Source organism: Cygnus olor, chromosome 1 (genome assembly GCF_009769625.2).
Source record: "Cygnus olor isolate bCygOlo1 chromosome 1, bCygOlo1.pri.v2, whole genome shotgun sequence".
Taxonomy (NCBI): Eukaryota; Metazoa; Chordata; class Aves; order Anseriformes; family Anatidae; genus Cygnus; species Cygnus olor.
The window spans coordinates 96062440-96082531 of record NC_049169.1 but is presented as its reverse complement, the minus strand read 5'-3'; the positions used below and the strand labels follow the sequence as shown (position 1 = coordinate 96082531).

The 20092-nt window shown below is 45.4% G+C and overlaps 1 protein-coding gene and 1 long non-coding RNA gene across 4 annotated transcripts in view; one reads left to right on the top strand and one right to left on the bottom strand.

Moving 5' to 3' along the window:
- GAP43 (growth associated protein 43) overlaps positions 1–20092 on the bottom strand; it is a 54973-nt gene that overhangs the window by 16916 nt on the left and 17965 nt on the right. Inside the window, exon 2 of the mRNA XM_040571143.1 lies at positions 5761–6385. Coding sequence (XP_040427077.1) covers positions 5761–6385 — 625 coding nt within the window. The remainder of the gene's footprint in view (positions 1–5760; positions 6386–20092) is intronic.
- LOC121076652 overlaps positions 1–20092 on the top strand; it is a 38249-nt gene that overhangs the window by 6115 nt on the left and 12042 nt on the right. Inside the window, exon 1 of one of the 3 annotated variants that reach the window (XR_005823651.1) lies at positions 9606–9633. The exons of the other annotated variants lie outside the window; for them this stretch is intronic. This is a non-coding gene — a long non-coding RNA (uncharacterized LOC121076652). Of the gene's footprint in view, positions 1–9605; positions 9634–20092 lie in introns of those variants that run through there. 3 annotated transcript variants of the gene reach the window in all.

Genomic DNA, 20092 nt, shown 5'->3' with positions numbered 1-20092 from the left:
GATTTCATGCAGAATCTAGGCTGAATTTAGTCATGGGCTTTCACTGTAGAGACTGGTGTGTTAGTGTGAGTGACCACTATATAACAAAAGCACATACCGTGACATCAGCATGCACTGCCTTTAACAATACCATCTGTAGAGCTCCTTCCTATGGAGATGTGTAAGAGTATAACACCCTCAGCAAACCTCACTGTATGCACCATCTAGAAAGTTCAGTACTGTACAGGTACAAGACTGATAACTTTGTTCACTTGCAAAAATGCTACAAAGTTGTGAAGAACAGGGAGGCTGGCCAACCTCCCAGTGGACAGAACTCTGCACAGCCTGCTGTGATCATTGAGGGCCTCTTCTGATACTGCAGCAGTTGTGATTACATAGGATTGCTGTCATCTTTTGTATAATTTCCATCCTCACAAAATAAACCACTTAACCACCTTTGACTGTCCACACCTTTCTTATTGAGGTCCCAAAAGAACCGGTACCCCCTTAGTCCAAAACAGTGATTAATTTGCTCTCCTCAGAAGGCATTTTCCAAAGTCAGCCCACACCTTGTCATCAGTAAACACACTTAGTGCCACCTAGGATTTCATTAAAAGAGTTCAGATCTTGCTTTACCAATGGCACTGCTCGCACCTTTACCGGGTAAGGACCACCTCATTTGGAAAAAGCAGACCTGAGGCACTCATGGGACCAGAGACCATATTTCACTCTGCAAGAGAAGAGGAAATCCTGCACCTGCTGCAGGTGGTGTGTAAGTTTCCTGTTCTCTGAAAAACTGTGACATTCTGCTTTTTTCACTCTGCCCCTCACACATTTATCTGAACCATTTTGCAGGCTCTGAAATACATATACAACACATGTACCCATCTAGGCACAATGCAAAGGTTAAAAATTTCAAACAAGCTGAGGACTAGGCACATACTTTGTCATCTTTCAGCATGTTGTGGGTAACCAAAATTGCATTCATATTCTTACTTTTTTGCTTGAGTAGTACTACAGAAAGGAAAATGCTGGCATGCATGCTTAGAGTTGGTCCCTCTGGGGCAGTCACAGGAAGACTGGTGCATTTGCATTGCTTTCTTCAGCTGCCAGGTGTAGCAGCAGAGATAAGCTCTAGTGAAACAGGCATGGCAGTGAGGGTGTTCTGTCTCCTGCCAGCTACCCATGGGCCAAGACTAAAACTCCAGTTATACAACTGCAATCCTCTTGCGTGGCGTAGGCTGTACCCTCTGGCTTGTACATGACAATAGACGGTCTCCCTTTCCAAATCTTTATATAGCCAGTGCTCTCTAGGTGCAGCAAGTATTGCCCTTCAATCAATATGCTGATTGAACTGAAAACAAAGAACCGATTCAACTTTAAACCATGAAAAAGGATCTGTAGGGACTTGCTCTCTCTAAGGAAGTGAAGAGAAGATAGTGCCTCCCAGTGTTCCCAGCTTGCAGGGTACAGGGCCCAGGGGGAACTGTGGGCTCACATGCGTGCAAAGCAATTGTCATGTGGCTGATTTTTCATTTCAGCTGTGAAACTGCTCCATTGTAAAGCTATTTCATCAAGCAGGAGAAAGCATTCTTCATTTCCCAACAAAAGAAGACCAATTTGTTTCTTTAGGCACAATTTACTCCTTCACATTTCTGGGCTTTGTTGTATCCTTACCTGACAATCTAAGAGTGCTTTTGATGTGAGAGCTAGCCAGGTTTGGAGCTGAGCCTTGAAAATCTCGGAGAGTATAAAGAGAATCTAACATTGTGTGGTATTCACCTTCTCTCCTCCCCATAAGGCACACAGTATCCCATCTTCTATAGTCTGCTGTGCTGGGGGCTGATCTCCTTTCAAAGCTGTATTAATGTAGATTCTTTGCGGTGACTTTCATGAAGACTTTTCAGATTTAAGCCAATGCAACATGGATTAGAATATATCTTACATCATGATACATAAGTAATATATAAATTCCCTCCTACCAGTTTTGACCTCTTGAGTAGGTTGGCATCTAAGCATAATTCCAACTCCAAAGAGGCAAAAGCTGGATCATAAAAAAAAAAAAGCTTATTTACAAGGAAGCTCAAATAAGAGAACAACATCCTGGCATGTAAGTTGCCCACCAGAAGTCATGAAGAGAACTAAAAGATGTCCTTCTTACTTCAGTCCTCCATAAGCTGCTGAACAAAGTCCACTAACTCATTTCATGGCTTACTCAGGTCGGAATCCATCTACTTTTCCCAGAGGTGATACAATGAGGATTGCTTAGAAGCTGCCCTACTGTGCAACTGGGAATGCCCAGGGTATGAGAACAACTAATACTGGATACAAAACAGTTGGTCGAAGCCATTTCCTAAGCCATTACCAACAGACAAGTCGAGTATGTAGAACTGAATAACAAGAAAGGCTGAGGTCTGTCAGGGGAATTAGGGAATGGTATGAAGAATCACCAAGCCTCTCTCCTGCTCCAGAAACATTAAACATTAAAGATCATGCAGTTCTCTTTATCTGTTAGTTAGCCCTTTCCTCTCTTCTTCTCTTTTTTGTCCTGCCCTTAAATGAAGGGAAAAATCTCTGCATACGACATGTCATTGACTTTTTCTCGTGTTTGCACCAGGGAAGACATCCACAGATAATGTGATACAGCCATTGTAGTAAAATTCGAGGCAGATGATCATCACTGCACAAAAGTAGCATGGTCGGCACGCCTTGCAGTAGTAGCAGCCAAGCATGCTATGGCAACCAGCCAACCGATGACATTGGCTAGGAGCCAATTTGATTTATTTTTGGCAGCTTGACACTGCGTGCTACTGTGCCAGTCTTCAATCACAGAAACGATAAGAAATGACCTTTGAAAGCCAAGGGAACAACTTCTGGGAGAAGGGGATTGATGAAGCTGAAAGAGGATCTGTCCCCAGGCTGGCAGAGTACTGAAGTGGCAGATGTTTGGTAGCCCTCCCTCTTTCATGAATGACCAAACTATTGCAGCCACGCCAGCAACCACCAGTGCTGTGTTTGCTGGGGAAAGGCTGGAAGAAATGTTGAGGCATGTCTTTAAGCCTACGGAAGGAGTGAGTACCAAGAGAGAAACAGAGAGGCATGAAGAGATGAGAGGGAGTAACAGGATGAAGATAAGAAAAAAGAGAACTTAGGCTTTCTATTAGGAAATATTTCCTATTTGTGGGATCTTTCATTTGGTGATGATGCTCTTCTATGGAAGATGCTTTGAAGCGAAAGCAGCTTCTTAGTATTCTGAACATTGTACTGTAGAGTGTATTTTAGAACACAGCCCAGCATCCTCAAAAAGATGGACAAGAAAACCTATTTAATCTTTCTCCCTTTCCTTCTTGCATGGCTCAGGGGGCACTTACCCAGCTGTTCGAGTTTGTGACTGGAAGGCTGATGTCATCCTTGAATTGGAATTCAGAAAAAAAAAATCTATATTCATTAACATTTTAAAGAGAATATCAGTTTAACTGTGACCACACACCTTCCATGTTTGCTTTCTGCAAACATTTGTAAGCTTGAGTATTACTGCATGCATATTGAATGAGTCTGAACAGATGCACATACTAGCCTTGAACGGTCAAATAATCACTAAAAGCTCATTTTTAAATATATATTTGATTGTAGATTTTATAACTTATTCCGTTGGCTAGATATTTACTTAAGTAGCTGTATCATGTGCAAATGTGTATTAAATTGTAATGTTCCCACTTCGAGCAATGCTAAGGCCAACAAGACTATGGGGAAGATAGCTGCAAATAACTCAGAATACTGAATCGAAATAAACCATTCTTTGATTACCAATGATTGAAAACAGGTAAAATTAAGCAAATGAAATAGCCTGCTACTATAAATTTCCTATCTCCAACCATTAAAGCAGATTAATCTGAATAAAAATAGGATATTAATGCAAAACAGAATCACTATTCCTGTTTAGGAATAAGGCATTGCAGATCTTAACTAGGAGTTAATTTGCACTCATTATTCTGTGTACACAGAGCCCCAAAACACTGATTCACTCTGTCCTACTTTTACCATTGATGTTTATACCTTTGCCTATGTATAAAAACAAGTACAGCATGCAGCATACCAAATTGGATTTCTCAAATCACATAACATTTACTTTGCCACTCAACTCATCACATAAAGTGAAAACAAAGAACTGGAGACCTGGATCACAAAAAGCCAACATGGCAGATGCAAGTTCAAGGCTTATCTCTAGAAACGTTTAGGTGAAAGGAAGTAAAACAAGCATCTCTTTGTTATTATGTTCATTTGGCTTAGAGTCAAACTCTTTAGGACAGCTCCCCTTGTCCACACATTAAATCACAATTGTTTTGCATGAGCTCCTTTCTCAGTGCTTATCGGTTGTTTTGGATAAGTTCTTCCTTATCTTTCCACTTTGCAGAGTGGGTACAGAGTTACCTGAAGCCCTGAGCTACCTATGAAGATGGAAGTCTAATTAGAGTGCAGGAATTGTAATTTGTGACCAAAAAAAAGTAGCGGACCAAATGAAATGAAAAGAAACATTGGTAAATGTAAGACTGGATGTAGGGGCTCTATAGCATTTATATAAGGCTGTTTATGAACTTCAAGGTAATAGACCACATTTGTTCCTCAATGAGCTAATGAATGCAGAATGCCTCCTACAACTGAGTGTCTCATGAATGTGGAGGCCAGTTATGCTTGGCACTTCCTCTTGATTGAGTTTCACATGGTGCCTACTTCTGATGTAAACTTTCTTTTATTTATCTTTCTTTGATAATGTAAGGAAGGTAAGGAACAAGAGCAAAAGCATTCCCAGGCCTTTGACATATTTTCTACCAGTCTCAGTATTGTAATTCAAAAACAGCTCTTCTTTATGGTTTGTAAACACTATGCCACTGTCAAAAATGCTCACTTTTGTCTCTCAAAACTTTCACTTCTTCCCAGGGGAAGTAGTTAAACAGACTCGCAGCTTGGTCAGGAGCAAAGAATTGAAAATACCTCCTAGAGCGATCGTTTGTATTCAACTCTCTCTTCTGTCCTCATTCACAGAGCTGTCAGGGCCTTTAAGCTTCCCTTTCCCTACCTGATCCCATTATCGTGTGGGTCTAACCCAGCTGACACATGTCTAAAAGATTCATGCAAGTGATATGCATGGCTGTCACAGGCTAAAAGTACTACTGGTTTGGATGAAAGTGATGCTGATAATATGTTCCTTACGAGGATGGAGTTATACCAACGATCTCACCCAATCACAGGCAGATGAGAAAAAGACCCTGTTGGCTCCTTCTTTACCATCCCACCAGCAAGGCTAAATGGCCACCTGCAGTATGAGAGGGCTTTTCCCTTGTGAGATTTCCAGCTCTAGTTGGCAGTCTCCAGTGAGCTGGTATCAGCTTGGGCTGTTTCATTGCCCCACTGGAGCTGTGTGTTGGTGTGACTTGGGAAGTTCACCTCCCTTTTCAGTGTATGCAGAGCCTGGGAGCTCTCCAGGCTCCTCCAAGCCCCACAGTTGACTGACTCCACAAAAAAAGGCCTAAATGGCACCTCCACCTAGAGGAGCAAGAGCCTCAAGAAGAGATGCAGTTTTTCCAAAAGCTGCTGGGAAGCAGAGAAAAGGGTGTTAAGCAAGAGCATGCGCATCCCCTGCCCCTAAAATGAATTCCCTTATTAACCCTCATTCTGATTCCTCTGCTGGCCCTTGCTGGCCAGCCTCAGATGCATCCCCAAGATACCTAGGGAGACATCCATTTCTGGAGAGGCCCACTCCCTGCCGAGGCATTCACTCACCTGTCTTCTCTTCGGTTTGGCTGCTCTCCACTGTCTCCATTTGGGGTTGCGCTGTTGCCTTGGCAGTAGCATCCTCTGCGGCAGGGGTGGTGGTGGCAGTGGTGTCAGCAGCAGGCACGTCGGCTTGTTTAGGCTCCTCTTTGTCTTGGGCTTCGTCAGCCTTCAAGGACGGCGAGTTATCAGTGGAAGCTTTAGTGGCACTTTCCGTTTCGGCGGCGGCAGCAGCAGACTTTTCCTCCGAGGAGGCAGCAGGAGTGGCAGCCTGTGGGGCTGGCTGCTCTGAGCCCGTGTCAGCGGCTCCGTCTCCTTTTTTCTCCTCCGCTGGCGCGCTGCTGTCTTTGCTGCCCTCCTCCAGCTGGGCACTGTCAGCGGCAGCAGCCTCTGTGGCAGCGGGAGCCTCGCTCTCTTTGTTCTCGGCCGCTCCACCAGCAGGGCCTTCGTCCTTCTTGTCGGCAGCCTCGCTCTCAGACGCTGGGGCATCCCCCTTCTTCTCTCCCTTGAGCTTTTTCCTTGTTATGTGTCCACGGAAGCTGGCCTGGATTTTGGTGGCTGCCTTATGAGCTTTATCTTCTGGTTTGATGCCATCTTGCTCAATCTTTTGGTCCCCATCCTCATTTTTTTCAACCTTGGAGAAAGAACAAGGGAGGAAGGCAGAGGAGAAAACAGGTAGATAAGTTAAGACTTCTTCAGGTGTAGCCCAGGCTCTCATTTAATTTGGAGTGTCCCACCTTCCCCTCCTCCTAACAGGTGACAAGTTTTGAAGCAGCCTTTCGATTTGGCAAGGCTTTGAAGCCAGGTGGCTCTAATTTCATCCTAGGGCTGAACAGACACAGGGCTTTTGTAACAGGAATTTAAAGCACCTCATCATCTCTGTCAAAAACACTGAGAGCACCTTGGCTGTGTGGCAAGGCTTGCACCAGCTGGGTTGTCACTATTGCCATGATTTATTTTCCCATCCATTTTGAAATTTACCACTCTTTTTCCCCTAGTCATTTTCAAAACACTCTCCAAGGGCAAATTTCACCGCCTTTCCAAATCCACCTATGCCTTCAAGTCTTTGTTCCCTTTTAATGATACCTTGTTTCACAGGTGTGTGACTCTAATGACACCAAGTGCTTTGTGCTTTATAGCTTTTCAGTTCAGGATTGCCCGTAGAGAATAGTACTGCTATCCACCCTATGGCAGATGCATGCTGCCAGACACACACAGATACACGCCTCACAAATGCCCTGTCTGCAAGCACTTCAAGCACTTTTTCTCTGCTCCCCACTCATGGTTTCAATGAAGGAGTAATAGGCAGATAGATATCAGTCTTTCCCATTCCAGCAGATGATTATTATTTCTCTATTGGGTGGAATTCAGCCTTACAACACAGAACAGACGTTCCCCATGTTTTTTAGACTTAAGACATGCATTAAAGTCCTAAATGGGACCAAAACAGAGCCTGTGCTTCATGCTGGTCTGCTGCAGACAGATAATGCTCCGCTTGCAAACTCCCACTGAAAGTACAGGACATCTCATGCTTCAGCCCAGTAATTTAGCAGCTCTTGGGCAAGTAGCAGCTCAGCTGCATATTGATGAAAGGACACCGTTCTATTAATATTCCCAATGGGAAGCATTCAAAAGAGCCACTCTGAAGCAGAGGCACTGGCCTCTTTGCTGTCTGCACCTGGTTTCCAGCGATGGCTCAGGTCACAAAAGAAAGAAAACGAGCTGACTGAGAAAGATACCAAGCATTTTTTCTTGTGTGGGAAGAGGAAACTGCTCCTTAGGCCACTGCAACTGAGAGATGCCATATGGGGAAAGGCCCGGGACCAGAAGAGCAGAGAGAGGACATAGTCTATCAACACACTTATAAAGAGTGCAGCAGGAATAAGGGAGAAGGAGATGCTGCATTATGCGCACATGGCACTGGAAATGCCCTGCATGTGAAGAGGATGGCAGCTGACGGGACACACTGGCAGCAATCACTGGGAAACAGACTGGAGGCGGTCGTTCCCCCTGCAGGGTGCAAGCACCGATGTGAGATAGGGTCAGTCACCCACGTGTGGGCAAAGCCATGCCAGTGAGCCGAACGCGTGGCTGCCAGCATGCCAGAGGTGGTACCCACCATATCCAGTTGGGGACACCAGTTTGGACAGGGTCCCCTGCCCTGGCAATGGTGCCCAGGCAGGATTATTCCCCAGGTAAACAGGGATGATCTTAAGTGGGTACGGTGACCAAAGAACGAGCGACCCCAAATCATGAAAGAAAAGAGCTGCTCCACACATCTGTGCAGGGGTGAGGATGGTCTGAACACTCTAGGACGTAAACCTGGCAGCAAGACTAGTTACCAGCATGTTTATGTAGGGGGTGAATGAAAGAGCCTATGAATAAATGCACAACTGATATTAATGCACACAATTTGGCATAAGAGGTTATGTTCCTGCTGGCACCTGGGAACAAAATGGTGGCTGTAGCTGTCAGAGGGGCAGAGCTGAGCAGTTACAGCTGCGCTTCCCCAAGTACACTAAGTGGTGTGGTCTGGAAAGTGGGCCTTTGTGTTCATGGCAGCTCATCAGGCAGCAGGGGACGGTTATGTGTAAGGACGATGCGTGTTGTAACCATTTATGTGTGTCTTTTGCTTGTATAGCTAACGTTGCATTGTGTTATTCAGCATCTGGGGGAAGCTCTTCAACCTCATTTCAGCACAAGGGGATGAAAGCAAATCCAAAGTAGCTTTAAACTAGCAGGTTTGGGGAAGAGCTGTGATCCAGACAAGTTATGCAAAGTCCTGCACAGGTTCATCTACCCTACTCCTTAGGCAAGTTTTGCAGTTTGCACTAAGTCCTGAATCACTGTGGCAACATTATGGACTAGCCTGTTTATGGAGAGCTTGAATATGTCTGCATTACACTGAAGCCACAGCAATATGGGCATAGACTAGGTATTTCATTCTAGCATCAGGTAACACTTGGATGCCCTAGCTTTGACTCTCTCTCACTAAGGTCTGTGGCCAATTTCAAACAGCAGCAGGAGTGGGAGGCTGGAAAGATACCTACAAGACACTAAAAGTCCAGTACTATATATCCGATTCCTCCAAAACCACTAGTGATCATGACAAAATTGTTAATCTTGGAACAAAAGATGAAAACAAAAGATGGAGAGTTCTCTTGCCACTAGCCTTGCTGCTCTCACATCTCAGGTACCTTCTGAACCAACCAGGACAGCTCTGATGAAATGTGACCTGTTGCATGCCTTGGCGACTTCTTCCCCTGGAGTTACCCTGTTACCTGGGCTATGTAACCCTGCAAGGGCTTCTCTCCTTCCTGCTGCTAGCAGGAGCAGGAACCAGGGGAACCACAGGGTGGGCTCTCCTCCTCTTCTGACAGATGACATCCTGGAGAGCTGTGACTCTGCTGCCCTGCAGGGCTCACCTTTACCTGGCAGGGTAAGGAGAGCACTTTTTCTCTCCAAGGATGTCAGAATGAAAGCTCTCACCCGTACCTACTGCATTACAGAGCTAAAAGGCTCTCTTGCTATTCTGATGACATCATTGTCCTCTTATCCCAGTTGGGATGACATCAAGTTTGAGTCCTTGCCAGATCGCAAGGTTCACGGTTGCAAAATATATTTCCAACGGGGCACTTTCAGCATCAATTCAGATATAGAAGATAAGGAATACGAGGCTGGGGCAGAGATGGGGTTTAAGGTCATGGATTACAGAAATGTACTAATAGTGTGTCTGTGCCAGCTTGGATGGCTCTTAGTGGCCCTCAGGAATCCCATTTCTATTCAGGTTTTCCCCAATGAAGCATCCTGAGCATTTGAAATGACTTATTTTCAGGCTACTGGCCTGCAGCTACTTCTGGGGTAGGACACGATATCTATCTGGTATGTATGTCATGTTGTGTAACAATTGGTTGGGTGAGAAACAGATTGTTCAGAGGGAATCTTCTGTTCTCACAGAAAGAGACAAGGGCTCTTCATCTGTGGATTATGCACACAGCAGATAAACCTTAATTAAGGAAGCTGCTCAAAAATAACCTGTATACAATGAAGCTCCTGGAAAGCAATTTATCTTCCTTGGAAAGCTAAAAGGGTGAGTCAGCCTTGCCGGGATGTATTCAAAAGCATCACAGTGGAAAACAAGAAATCTCTCTGTCTTATCTATCTGCCATGCGTGTATGACAACTTGGTCATAGTATTGTGACTTCTGGTATAAAAGTGGCTATTATTATTCATGTTTGTACAGAATATAGAGCCCCCAGCCAAAAATCAGATCCGGTAAGGATAAGTTTCATATATTGTTATTTGATCACAAACCCCTTTCATCTACACATTTATATGTAAAGGAAACTCACACTAGTACTTAATATTGAAATATTCATGATTTTTTAAGGGTGCCTGCAATGTATTCTCATTCTACATGGAGAAAATGTCCTGTTTCTTTTAGTGTGAAACAAATCATAGATCTTTCAGTGGTAGGACTTGAATACACTGAGGGTGGATGATACATAGCTATATGAATGTAATAAGGGATATACGTAGTCAAACACATCCTTTTTCATTTGGACATCCCCGCGTACCCACTGAAGCCAATGGGGAAAGCTTCGCCCTCATGAAATGCACTGCTACGCTTTTATGTCGCTATCTACACAGCCCACATCATCTTTCCGATCTGAGAGGGATGATCCTCTCACCATCTCCATCTGCTTGTCTGCCACACCTCCAGGTTTCTAGGACATCCCTTCCCAGGCAGACTGTTCCTGCGAGTGAGACTTTCCTTGCTGTCACATAGCTCAGACTAGGAGATGAGAAATGAATGTTGAGGACACACATAGGGAAGAGGCTAGTTCTTAGGTAACAGGAATCTGGAAATTGCATTGACCTATGGCCCCAAGATTTCTAATTTGGCCACCTTACTACCTTCCATCTCCAAAAGCAAAGCTTACAGAGGCATCGAAACACGACAAAGAGTGAAGAAGGCATTGCTTTAACCTCTAGGCCCATCTAAACACCCCACATGCTGGTATGGCAAGAAAGGTGAAATGGAGAAATCAGATGTTTTCCATGTCGGTGTATTTACAGCCATACATAGGCAAAGCAAGAAAGGAGGAAACTGTGTTTCTGTCTTTGATTGCCATTTACCCATTTCTCTCTTGTGGTGCACCTCATGGCCTGGCATCAGAGGGGCTGATTTGTGTTTGAGAAGAGCAGATAGAGCAATGAACTGTAACCACAGCGGAAGGACAGAAAAAGTCATGTAGCTCTGTGTTTTGGATGAGGGGTTGGAGAGAGACCCTCATATTAAGATAAAAATGACATTTCCATGACACCTGCACTAACGTATGTGTGGAAACCTTTCCTTCCGTTGACTAGGTAAAGTAGTGCTGAATCAACTAATCAGCCGGAGTATTTGTGGGGTTAAGGTACATCTCAAACCATGCTCTAATCTTGGCTAGAACACAACGTATGTTTGACTGATGTCATTCAAGGTCACTTGGGCCCAGACTCACAATGAAATTTAGGCACCTGATTCTCACTGATTTCACAAGACTGAGTCACCTCAAAGCTTTTGTGGGCCTGGCTCAGTGACCTGATTTGTCTCAGAGACAGCATTTAAAGAGCAAAATGCATTACTAAAAAAGACCAGCTGTCTTCCCAGAAGGAGCGAAGCATGGACGCATGAGAGAGAAAAGACTTTCACGCCTTGTGAAGTGAGGAAGCAATTTAGCACAGAGAACAGCTTTTTTTAACCCAGTTAAATGGTGTGAAGACACCTGGCTAGAGGATGGCACCTCTCAGCACAACCTGTCTGCGAGGTGAGGAAACAAACAGAGTTCCTTTTTTTTCCCAGGCTGGCTATGGTGATGGTGGGAAAAACACCCTTGAGAGAGAAAAGGTTAATTCATGTCTCCAAAGGCTTATGCAGGATGGTTCCCCAGTGTGTAACTAGCAGGGTATCAGCTCTCTAGTTTCAAATCCTCTAGCAATGATCGAGTTTCCATCCTTTTTTCTATGAGATCCTTTCACACATGAAATTTCCCCTCTGTTTTACGGTACCTGGAATGGAACAGGCTAATGATGGTCAGGCAGGTGGGTGGATGTTATGTTTATGTGTATGAGAAGAGAGGTGGAAAATAACCTAAATTAGACCCATCTAGGTATTTTCAGTGTGCCTTCTTAATAAATCCATTACACATTCCTCACTTGTTTTTTGAATCTCTCTTGCATTTGTCACTCTGTCAAGCTGGTGGTGAACCACAGTGTCATCTACTACCTTGAAGCTCCTATAGCTCCAGTAGTTAAATGCAGAAAGGAATCAGTAATGCCTATGCTGCCTTTGCAGGCTGGGCCAGAGAAAGAAGTGCCTTGCACCTGAAGCTGATGCAAAGTGGCTCATGTCCAGGACTTGCCTTGGGTCTCATCTGGGCTCTGTGTAGCGTGCCTGTGGTCGTGGTGCACAGGATGTATCCACTCATCTTTCTGCTCAAAAACTCAGAGAGAGGACTGGGTTACAGCCCACCAAAGCAGTGCTTTTACATCGTAGGTGTCAAGGGCATGTGTTTACCCTGGGGTACGGCCTAAGTGCGTGAAGACACTTGAGAGCACAAGGTCTGTGTGGACTGTACTGAAGGTCTTGGGTGCTTGGCATGATCAACATCCATGCTTCAGGATCAACAGATTTGCTTCAGGTTGGATTTTGGCACATACTGTGCTGTCAGCTGTGCCCGGTCTCATTTTTGGAGGAAAATACTTGTTTTGCTCCAGAAGGAGACAGAGTAGATGTTCAGATCAAGGGGCTGAAGCCTGGGAATGAAGCAGGAAGGTGTCGAAGCAAACAGTGTAAATTCTCTTCTAAAATAGACCATGATGAAGAAATTCATCAAAAGGGTGAAAAAAATCATTTGAACTATGCTTTGGTTAGAAAAGCCCATTCATAGAAAATGAGATTTCTGCTGCAGATGTGCTTAGACAGACAAAAACTTGAATGTCACTGGACTATAGAGAAGTTTCATCCAGACTCAGACTGTGGTTTGGGTGGTCCCATTCTGGGTGGTTTTGGCAAGGATGGTTGCTGCTATGGGAATTATTTTAAAGTATCACCTTCACACTCTGAATCCCTGCATACTCTGCTGACCATGAACAGGCAATGAAATCCTGAATTATCTCCCTCCCTCCCCACCTTTTCTCTCTCGCTCTCTCTCTTCCTCTTTTCATGTTCAGTTTTAGCCTCCACAAAAATGTTCGGGGATTTGTTGTTGATCTCTGATGGCCCAGAGTACCCGTCCCCCAGTGAGAGCTGGACACATTTCCTTCTGCTCTAGCCACAGCCAAGGGCCAGAGGCTAATTTACAGCTCCGAGTTGCTTCCCTGAGATTTCGTGCAGGCAGCTGCCAAGCCTCCCCAGAGCCCAGGGTTACGCAGTGTCTCTGGAGCCACTTCCACATGAAGCAGCAGCTCTTACCCCATCCCCTATGTGGGAACACAGGTCTGCACACAGCTCCAGTGGTGGGAAATGTCCCTACTTCTCTCTAGCCTGAATAAACTGCAGGCAGAGATACTGCAAGCCCTTCCATTGCTGTTCTTTGGGGTTAATTTGACCTTTCCTGGGTTGCACCTCAGAATTGTGACGCATTTTGTGCTGGGACCATCAGTCCATGAGCAGCTAGACTGGGGCCCTATCACTAGTTCAGAGCCTACTGGTGCTCCCTGATGCTTTGTCCAGGGTTTTTGCAGCCAGCAGTGTAACCACGAAAGCCTCAGCCCCAGGACCATCCAGTCTCTAAACCTGCTTTTTAACCTGCCTGTTAGCCTTGGATTTTTTCTGGTACCTCCTGCTGGCAGCAACTAACCCTAATGCCATGAAATCACTCAACCTAGTGACGAGGGAGAGCAGAACATCAAGTAGGTTCCTCCCTGCTTGATGATAACCATGGGGCTGTATTCTTTCCTTTTTTATTATTATTATTTTAGTTTATTTCATTGGGAATGAGGGCAATTATCTTCTAAGAAAGCACTTATAGGTTTGTTAAAGTCAAGCAAACATCTCCAGCAATTAGGGAAAACAAAGTGCAGATTAATTCCCAGTGGCTTGGGAAACTGCTTGCAGGGTGGGCTCTGCTCTTGCAGCAGTGACCTCCCCTCCCAGCACAGCCCCAGGCCTTGCCACTCTGCAGGTGAGCAGGGACGGGGAGGTGTGGGGATGAAACCCTAAGTGCATAGAAGAGGCTCTGCAAAGGCTGGTCTGGTAAGGGGGAAGGCTGGAGGAGTGAGATGGCAGAGCTCAAGGCAGAGATGGAAAGGAATGAGAGTGGAGGAGTAGGAACAACACGGGAACCAAATGAGGAGAAAAGGAAAGGCAGGGAAGAGGTAAAAGCTAGCCAAAGCCAAGCCACTGAATGAAGAGAGGTAAATAAGTAACAGGCACACTGAGAGGGGTGCAATAAAGAGGAAGGGGGAGTGCAGGTGAGATGGAGAAAAAAAATCACTGATCCACATCCTAAGGCCATGACAGTGAGAAATACCCAGAGAAAATGGGCAGCTAAATAGCTGAGCAGGGTCTCCTGGAGCAGATCGGTATGACTGTCTGTGCCACAGCGGAAAGAAGTGCTGGCAGTGCTTTCTCTGGCACGTGCCACCTTGCTGCACAGCCCTGGCTGTCACTTCCATGGCACTGGGCTAGCAGTGGTCCTGGGGACCCTCCACGGGCTTCTCTCCAGGAGCAGCCAGGTTATTCCTGCGAGCAACAGTGCCCTGTTGGGGAGCTGGCCCTGTCCATAAGCAGAGTGATTGGGTTGATGTCTGACAGATCTGGACAGGGCCTCTCCTGCTCCCTCCCCTTCCTGGACAGTGGAGGAGGGAAATGAGGTAGAGCAGCATCTCTACAGTGGCAGGGAGATACAGGAGAGGAAATCCGGGTGGGGAGTGAAGGGTGTTCAGCTCCCAGGTCCTTCACTCATAGCTCTGTGTCACCCTACTTGAAAAGCACAGAGGGCAATGCTTACTCTGCTCTTGAAATCTGATGTTTTGCTGCGGTGTTGCAGGGGAGGCAAGGTGATCTCATAAATATCCTGTTCATTCAGTACAGACCACCCTATCAACCATGCTCGTGTCAACCAACGTTTCCTTAGGAAAATGCTTGTGGCTGTGCAACAGCCTCCACTGCCTTCCCATGCTGCTCCACAATGAACCGCCCTACAATGAAATTGTATTTCAACAAGACCTTGCATCCCTCACCACTTTACACCTAGCACCTGCACAAAGCAGGAAAGGTCTCTCTCCTCCTGGACTGCAGTTACTGCTAGGTGAAAGCCTGCAGCTGCTACCTGTGCCCACAGCCACAAACAGCAGATTAACTTGGGGCTGGGCGGACAGGGGTGTCGCACCTCACTGAAATTACAGGGTGACCTGAAGAAGTCACAACCAGGATCCTTGATCAAGATCTGGCAAGGACAGTAAAGTTAGAGTTGCCTTCTTACTCCTCATTATTCTTCCCGGTCAGACCTTCATCATTTGTTTTTCCAACCTCCTGAAAGAGAGCCTAACCCACAGCACCACCTTCAGCCAACAGCTTCCCCTCTCCCCAGGGAGCAGAGAACAACCTTTCAAACCACCAGAGCTGCTTGCAGCACAACCAAGCAACCAGGCCTGCAGGTCTCCTACATAACTTGACAAACCAGCTCTAAAACAGCTCAGCCTAAAATACCTCACTCATAATCTCTTCAGCTTTTTTTCTTTTCCAGATAGACCAATCCCACACACTCACTGCAGAGCTGAACCATGTGTATCAGGATCTTGTATCCTCAGAGATCCCCAGAGAGAATGAATCCATAGTAAAGACTGCTGCCCATTGGTATAGACTCCATCTCCTTACAGGGGCAGCTTTTTTTTTTCCCTCAGCTTCTGGTTCTGAAGAGTTCAATGGGTCTCGGTGGCCCTGCCTCTCCTTCCCAGCCAGGACTGGCTCTGCCGGCTCACCTTCTTGCTCTGTGGTGTTGCCTGACCTTGCTAACACCAGCCCTGGCGCCACTAGGACTGGGGTCAGCCTTGTTGCTGAAGGCAGAGAATGACAGCTTTGAGCTCTGGCTCTGATCTTCACAGCAGCTCAGTTCAGTGATTTGTGTTGTGGCTCTTTGTGCCCATCTGGGCTTGCCTGACCCAGAGGTTGCCATCATGCAAATGGATTTACTTTTGCCTCTGTCTTGCCCTGGCCTTTCCCTCTACCCACCCTCACTTCAGCGGTACAACTGGTGCTGATGGTTGCCCCACAGATGATCTGCAGGGCAGGAAACAGGGCTCTCATGACAGCACGCGTATAGACTCACTACAAGCAATGGGTAAGACATGGCCACCTCTTATAGATCTGAATTTTTCACAGCAGCAGCATGTCTTGGATGTCAGAGACCTTACAGAAAACTTTTTGTGAAATTACTCTTGGCCTACTTTTTTTTTTTTTTTTCTCCCTTCCTTGTATGTGTTTAATGTGCAAGCAGAGGCAGAGAAAGGAGAGAGGTCCCCTATCTCCTTCATTCTTAATCTCACCTTTGTTAAGTTAAATTACCCTTGAGATATCACATAGAGGAATAGGTCTGTGGGCCCACTATGAGCTCTGGGATACTGCTGGCACAGCAAACCGTGAGAAAACCTAAGCTTTATCTCTCTGTTCCTCCTATCCTGAAGTTTCTACAGCTTATTAACAAACAATTGCACTGAGATCTTACTGGAATTTCAAGGCCAAATGCAATGTTGGATGGTTAAAGTGGGGGCATAATTCTATTGATTTCAACATCATTTTCACCAGGGGTAATTTTCACAAGACCTCTGTGGTCTGCTGCTCCAAGCGACTTGGGAGAGAGGACATTGTTATGTTCCAAAAGGACTCTGAATCTAATTGAATTAGCATTCCTAGTGTTGCAAGAGTCTCAAATGCATGGTGTTGTAGCAAGACAAAGGATTGTGCAATATTTAAGCTGTGCTCTTATCTATTCCCTCCTGTCAGTGCAGGATAAGAACATCCTGAAAGGAGGCAAGAGTGTCTGTCAGAACCTGAAAAGGTCTCCAGGGGGTGCCTGTATGACACAGCTCAAGAACCTGGGCTTGTCTGTCTGAGACCACGCACCGTTTGTGCTGCTTCGGTGTGTTCCAGGGGGCGTAAAGCTGATGAACCAAGCCCATGATTGCAGCTGTCACTGCTGAGTGGCAGAGCACCCAAGGCTTAATGCTGTGCCTTACCCCTCTCCCATCCTTCAGGTAGGACTGTCACCAGAGCACAGACACGGCTTTGATTGGAATGATCCTTTGGGGCCACAGGCAGCTGAACGTGAGGCTAAGCAGCCTCAGGGCTTAATCACTTATTCTAGAGACTGGCACCGAGCTATGGGAAATGCACATGTGGCTTCAAGCCATTTTGTTTCCTACTTTGCTTCTCTGCTGTATACAACTCTACTGAAAAAGGGGAAGGGGGGATGCAAGCCTGCAGTGCATGCTGAGATAGACCCTTTGTGGACACTGCTAAGTTAGTGCTATAAAAGCCTCCAGCCAAAAGGAACATTTTGAATAGATGTGAATAGATGTGAATAGATGTTGAAAAAAAAAAAAAAGCCTAAAGTGTTTGGAATCACCTCTCCTAAGGGCTAGTATATCACAGACACATGTAATTGTCACTCAGAGGTTCCCCTAAGCTTCCTGCTGTAGGTGAGCTCTTTTGTCGTTCCAGTTTTTCACTGCCTGGGCATCTCATCTTTAAGCTGTTATTATAAGAGGGATTCAAACAGCCTTACACATCTTGTTCCTAAAGTCTTCTGGCTTTTTTCCATTCTTCAGTCAGGAAGCATGGCAGGAGCCTCGATGCACCGTGCATGGCAATGTGTTTTCCCCAGGCACTCAGTTTAGATCACTGTATCTGGTGCATCTGTAATGCAACCTTACTGTACATCCAGGCACCCCTGGAGCCCTCCCTGCGGAAAGCTTTACTCAGCTGCCCACGTGGCAGATGTGCTGAGGGAAAAGGAGACCCTTGGAGAAAACAAGGAGATGGCTGGGCAGGCAGAGTGCACAGAGCTCCCTCCACTTCTTTCTGTTCTGCTGCAGATGTGGTATGGAAAGTGAGTTGTCATCCTGAGAAGAACCTGTGGAATAGCACCTTCTTCCCTCATGGTCCAGCACAAAGACAGACAGAAAGCACTGGGATGCATGCATGGACAGTCTAACATCAGAGAAGTGTGTAGTGTTTCATCTTCTGCCAGGAAGGACCAGTTCACACCACACAGCTTTGTCACAGAGTGAGGAGCAAATCATTAGAAAGCCCTGATGGCCAGCTGGATCCTCTCCAGGGTCCTCTCAGCCCTCCCTGTGCACTGCAGCAGGACTGATTTTCTTCATATTTAACCAACCCTGCAAGAGCAGTGCTTCTTATCAGTCTTTGGGCATTTCCCCCAAAGATCATTCTCTGGGTTTCTCTGACAGCTTATTCCCTTGGTGAACTAAAGAATTCCTTTCCAGAGTTTCAGTCAGCCCCCTGCTTCTTGTCTATGTTGAGAACAGCTTGCTTCTGCTTTCTTAGTAACACTCCTTTGTATGTCGATACCTCTCACCTTTCATACCATCCTTCTTTACCAGGCCATTCTTCCTAGCTCTCTTAACTCCTAATCAGAGTTCTTACTTTGGTTACTGAATTCACATTTGCTCTACTGAGAAATGACTAAAATGTCTCCCCAGCTTTAATGAATAATGAAACACTATACTCACAAAAATAATAATTAGCGACGTAGCTAAAAATAAATCAGTGTGTGGATCAGACTCCCAAAGGCAGTAGAAAAAGCTGCAGCCATGAACATAGATGGTGACGGAAATAGCTAAGCAGTCAGTGAAAAAAAAAAAAAGGCAAAATAAAAAAGTTTAGGGGAACTTATGAATGGCTGAGTATCCTATAGATAGACAGCAAGCCATGCTGACTGTTAAACACAGTCCTGACTGCTCTGTTTCCCGTCAGCCTCCCCCAGATGCTATTCAGCACATTTAGAAGTTTTCTGAGGATGTCAAGAGGTTGGATAGCTGAAGCAGGCTAGGACAAATAAGATGGAGTGGAAGGAAGCCAACCACTTTTCAGAGGTTCTCAGAGAGTTTCCATCCGGGCTCCTATTGTACTAATAGTGAGCTTCCAGATGAAGGGAGAGGTGCCCACTGTGAGAAGAGCCAAATGTATGAGGATTTACGACGATGACAATAATTATTATTTCTACATCCTTGGGATATATCTCCCTTGTGGTGCTGGGAAAGGAAGCCATGAAACAAGCAACAGGAGACAAGACAATGGGAGTGTGTTGAACTCAAGAAAGTGCACAGGCAGCACATGCTGGTTCACAGAAGAATTCAGATACTATAGGGACCAGCTTGCTCTCTCCTAGCACCATACAAAATATAGAGCCATTGCTTAGCAGAAAGACATAATTCCTGCTTCTTCAGGAAATCGCAAGACAAAGCTGGTTCTTGCCAGCCCTATTTATTGACCCATAAACAATCACAAAACTTAGTCCTTCCTAAATTGGAGTTAGGCAAATTGTAGGTCTGCTCAAATGAAGCAAAGATTACGGTATGCAAATGTCTATGTCATGTGACCAGGTTACGGCACCATTATATTCCACTTTTCAGATGAACTTTTGCCTCAGCCATGAAAATAGTCACAAATCCCACAAATTCTATTACAGGGAGTGATTACCTATTCAGCTCCGGAATGTGGCTTTTCTGTCATTTGTGGGATGGTGTTCTGTTTTTATTTGTTTGTTTGAACTCTATTTTTCTCCTTTCCTGTCAGACAGAGGAAACCATATCATATGAGTATCACAAAAGGCATGTCACAAACACACACATACACACACGCACACACAGATACACGTATATAAATAGTGGAGTATGTCAATAATATGCAAGAAATCTACTGCCTGAAGTCAGTCTGCATAATCTGTTCACTAAATTCTGCTGAAATGAAACCAGAAATGAAGCATAGATACAGAATATTTTCAAAGAGATTAAATTCAGCAAGAGTCATTTGAGCCTTTCCAGAAAAGAATGAGTTCCAAACGCACAAAAGCTTTCTGAACTCTTCCAGAACAGTCACTAACTCAAGGTTTGGGGATCTGACTAATCACTAGTAACATCTGAGAGCATTCAGTGTAGACTTGGAGAACCTATTGGGGCTTTCAGGTACTTAACGTTTTGATCTCAGTGCAATGCAGAGGAAAAAAAGTTTCCTGTATTTTGCTTTGGTTGCAGAAACAATTATTTTGAAGCCTCAAGAAAATGTAACACATACCCTCTCCTCCCCCAAGATGCTTGCTTTCTAGATTGT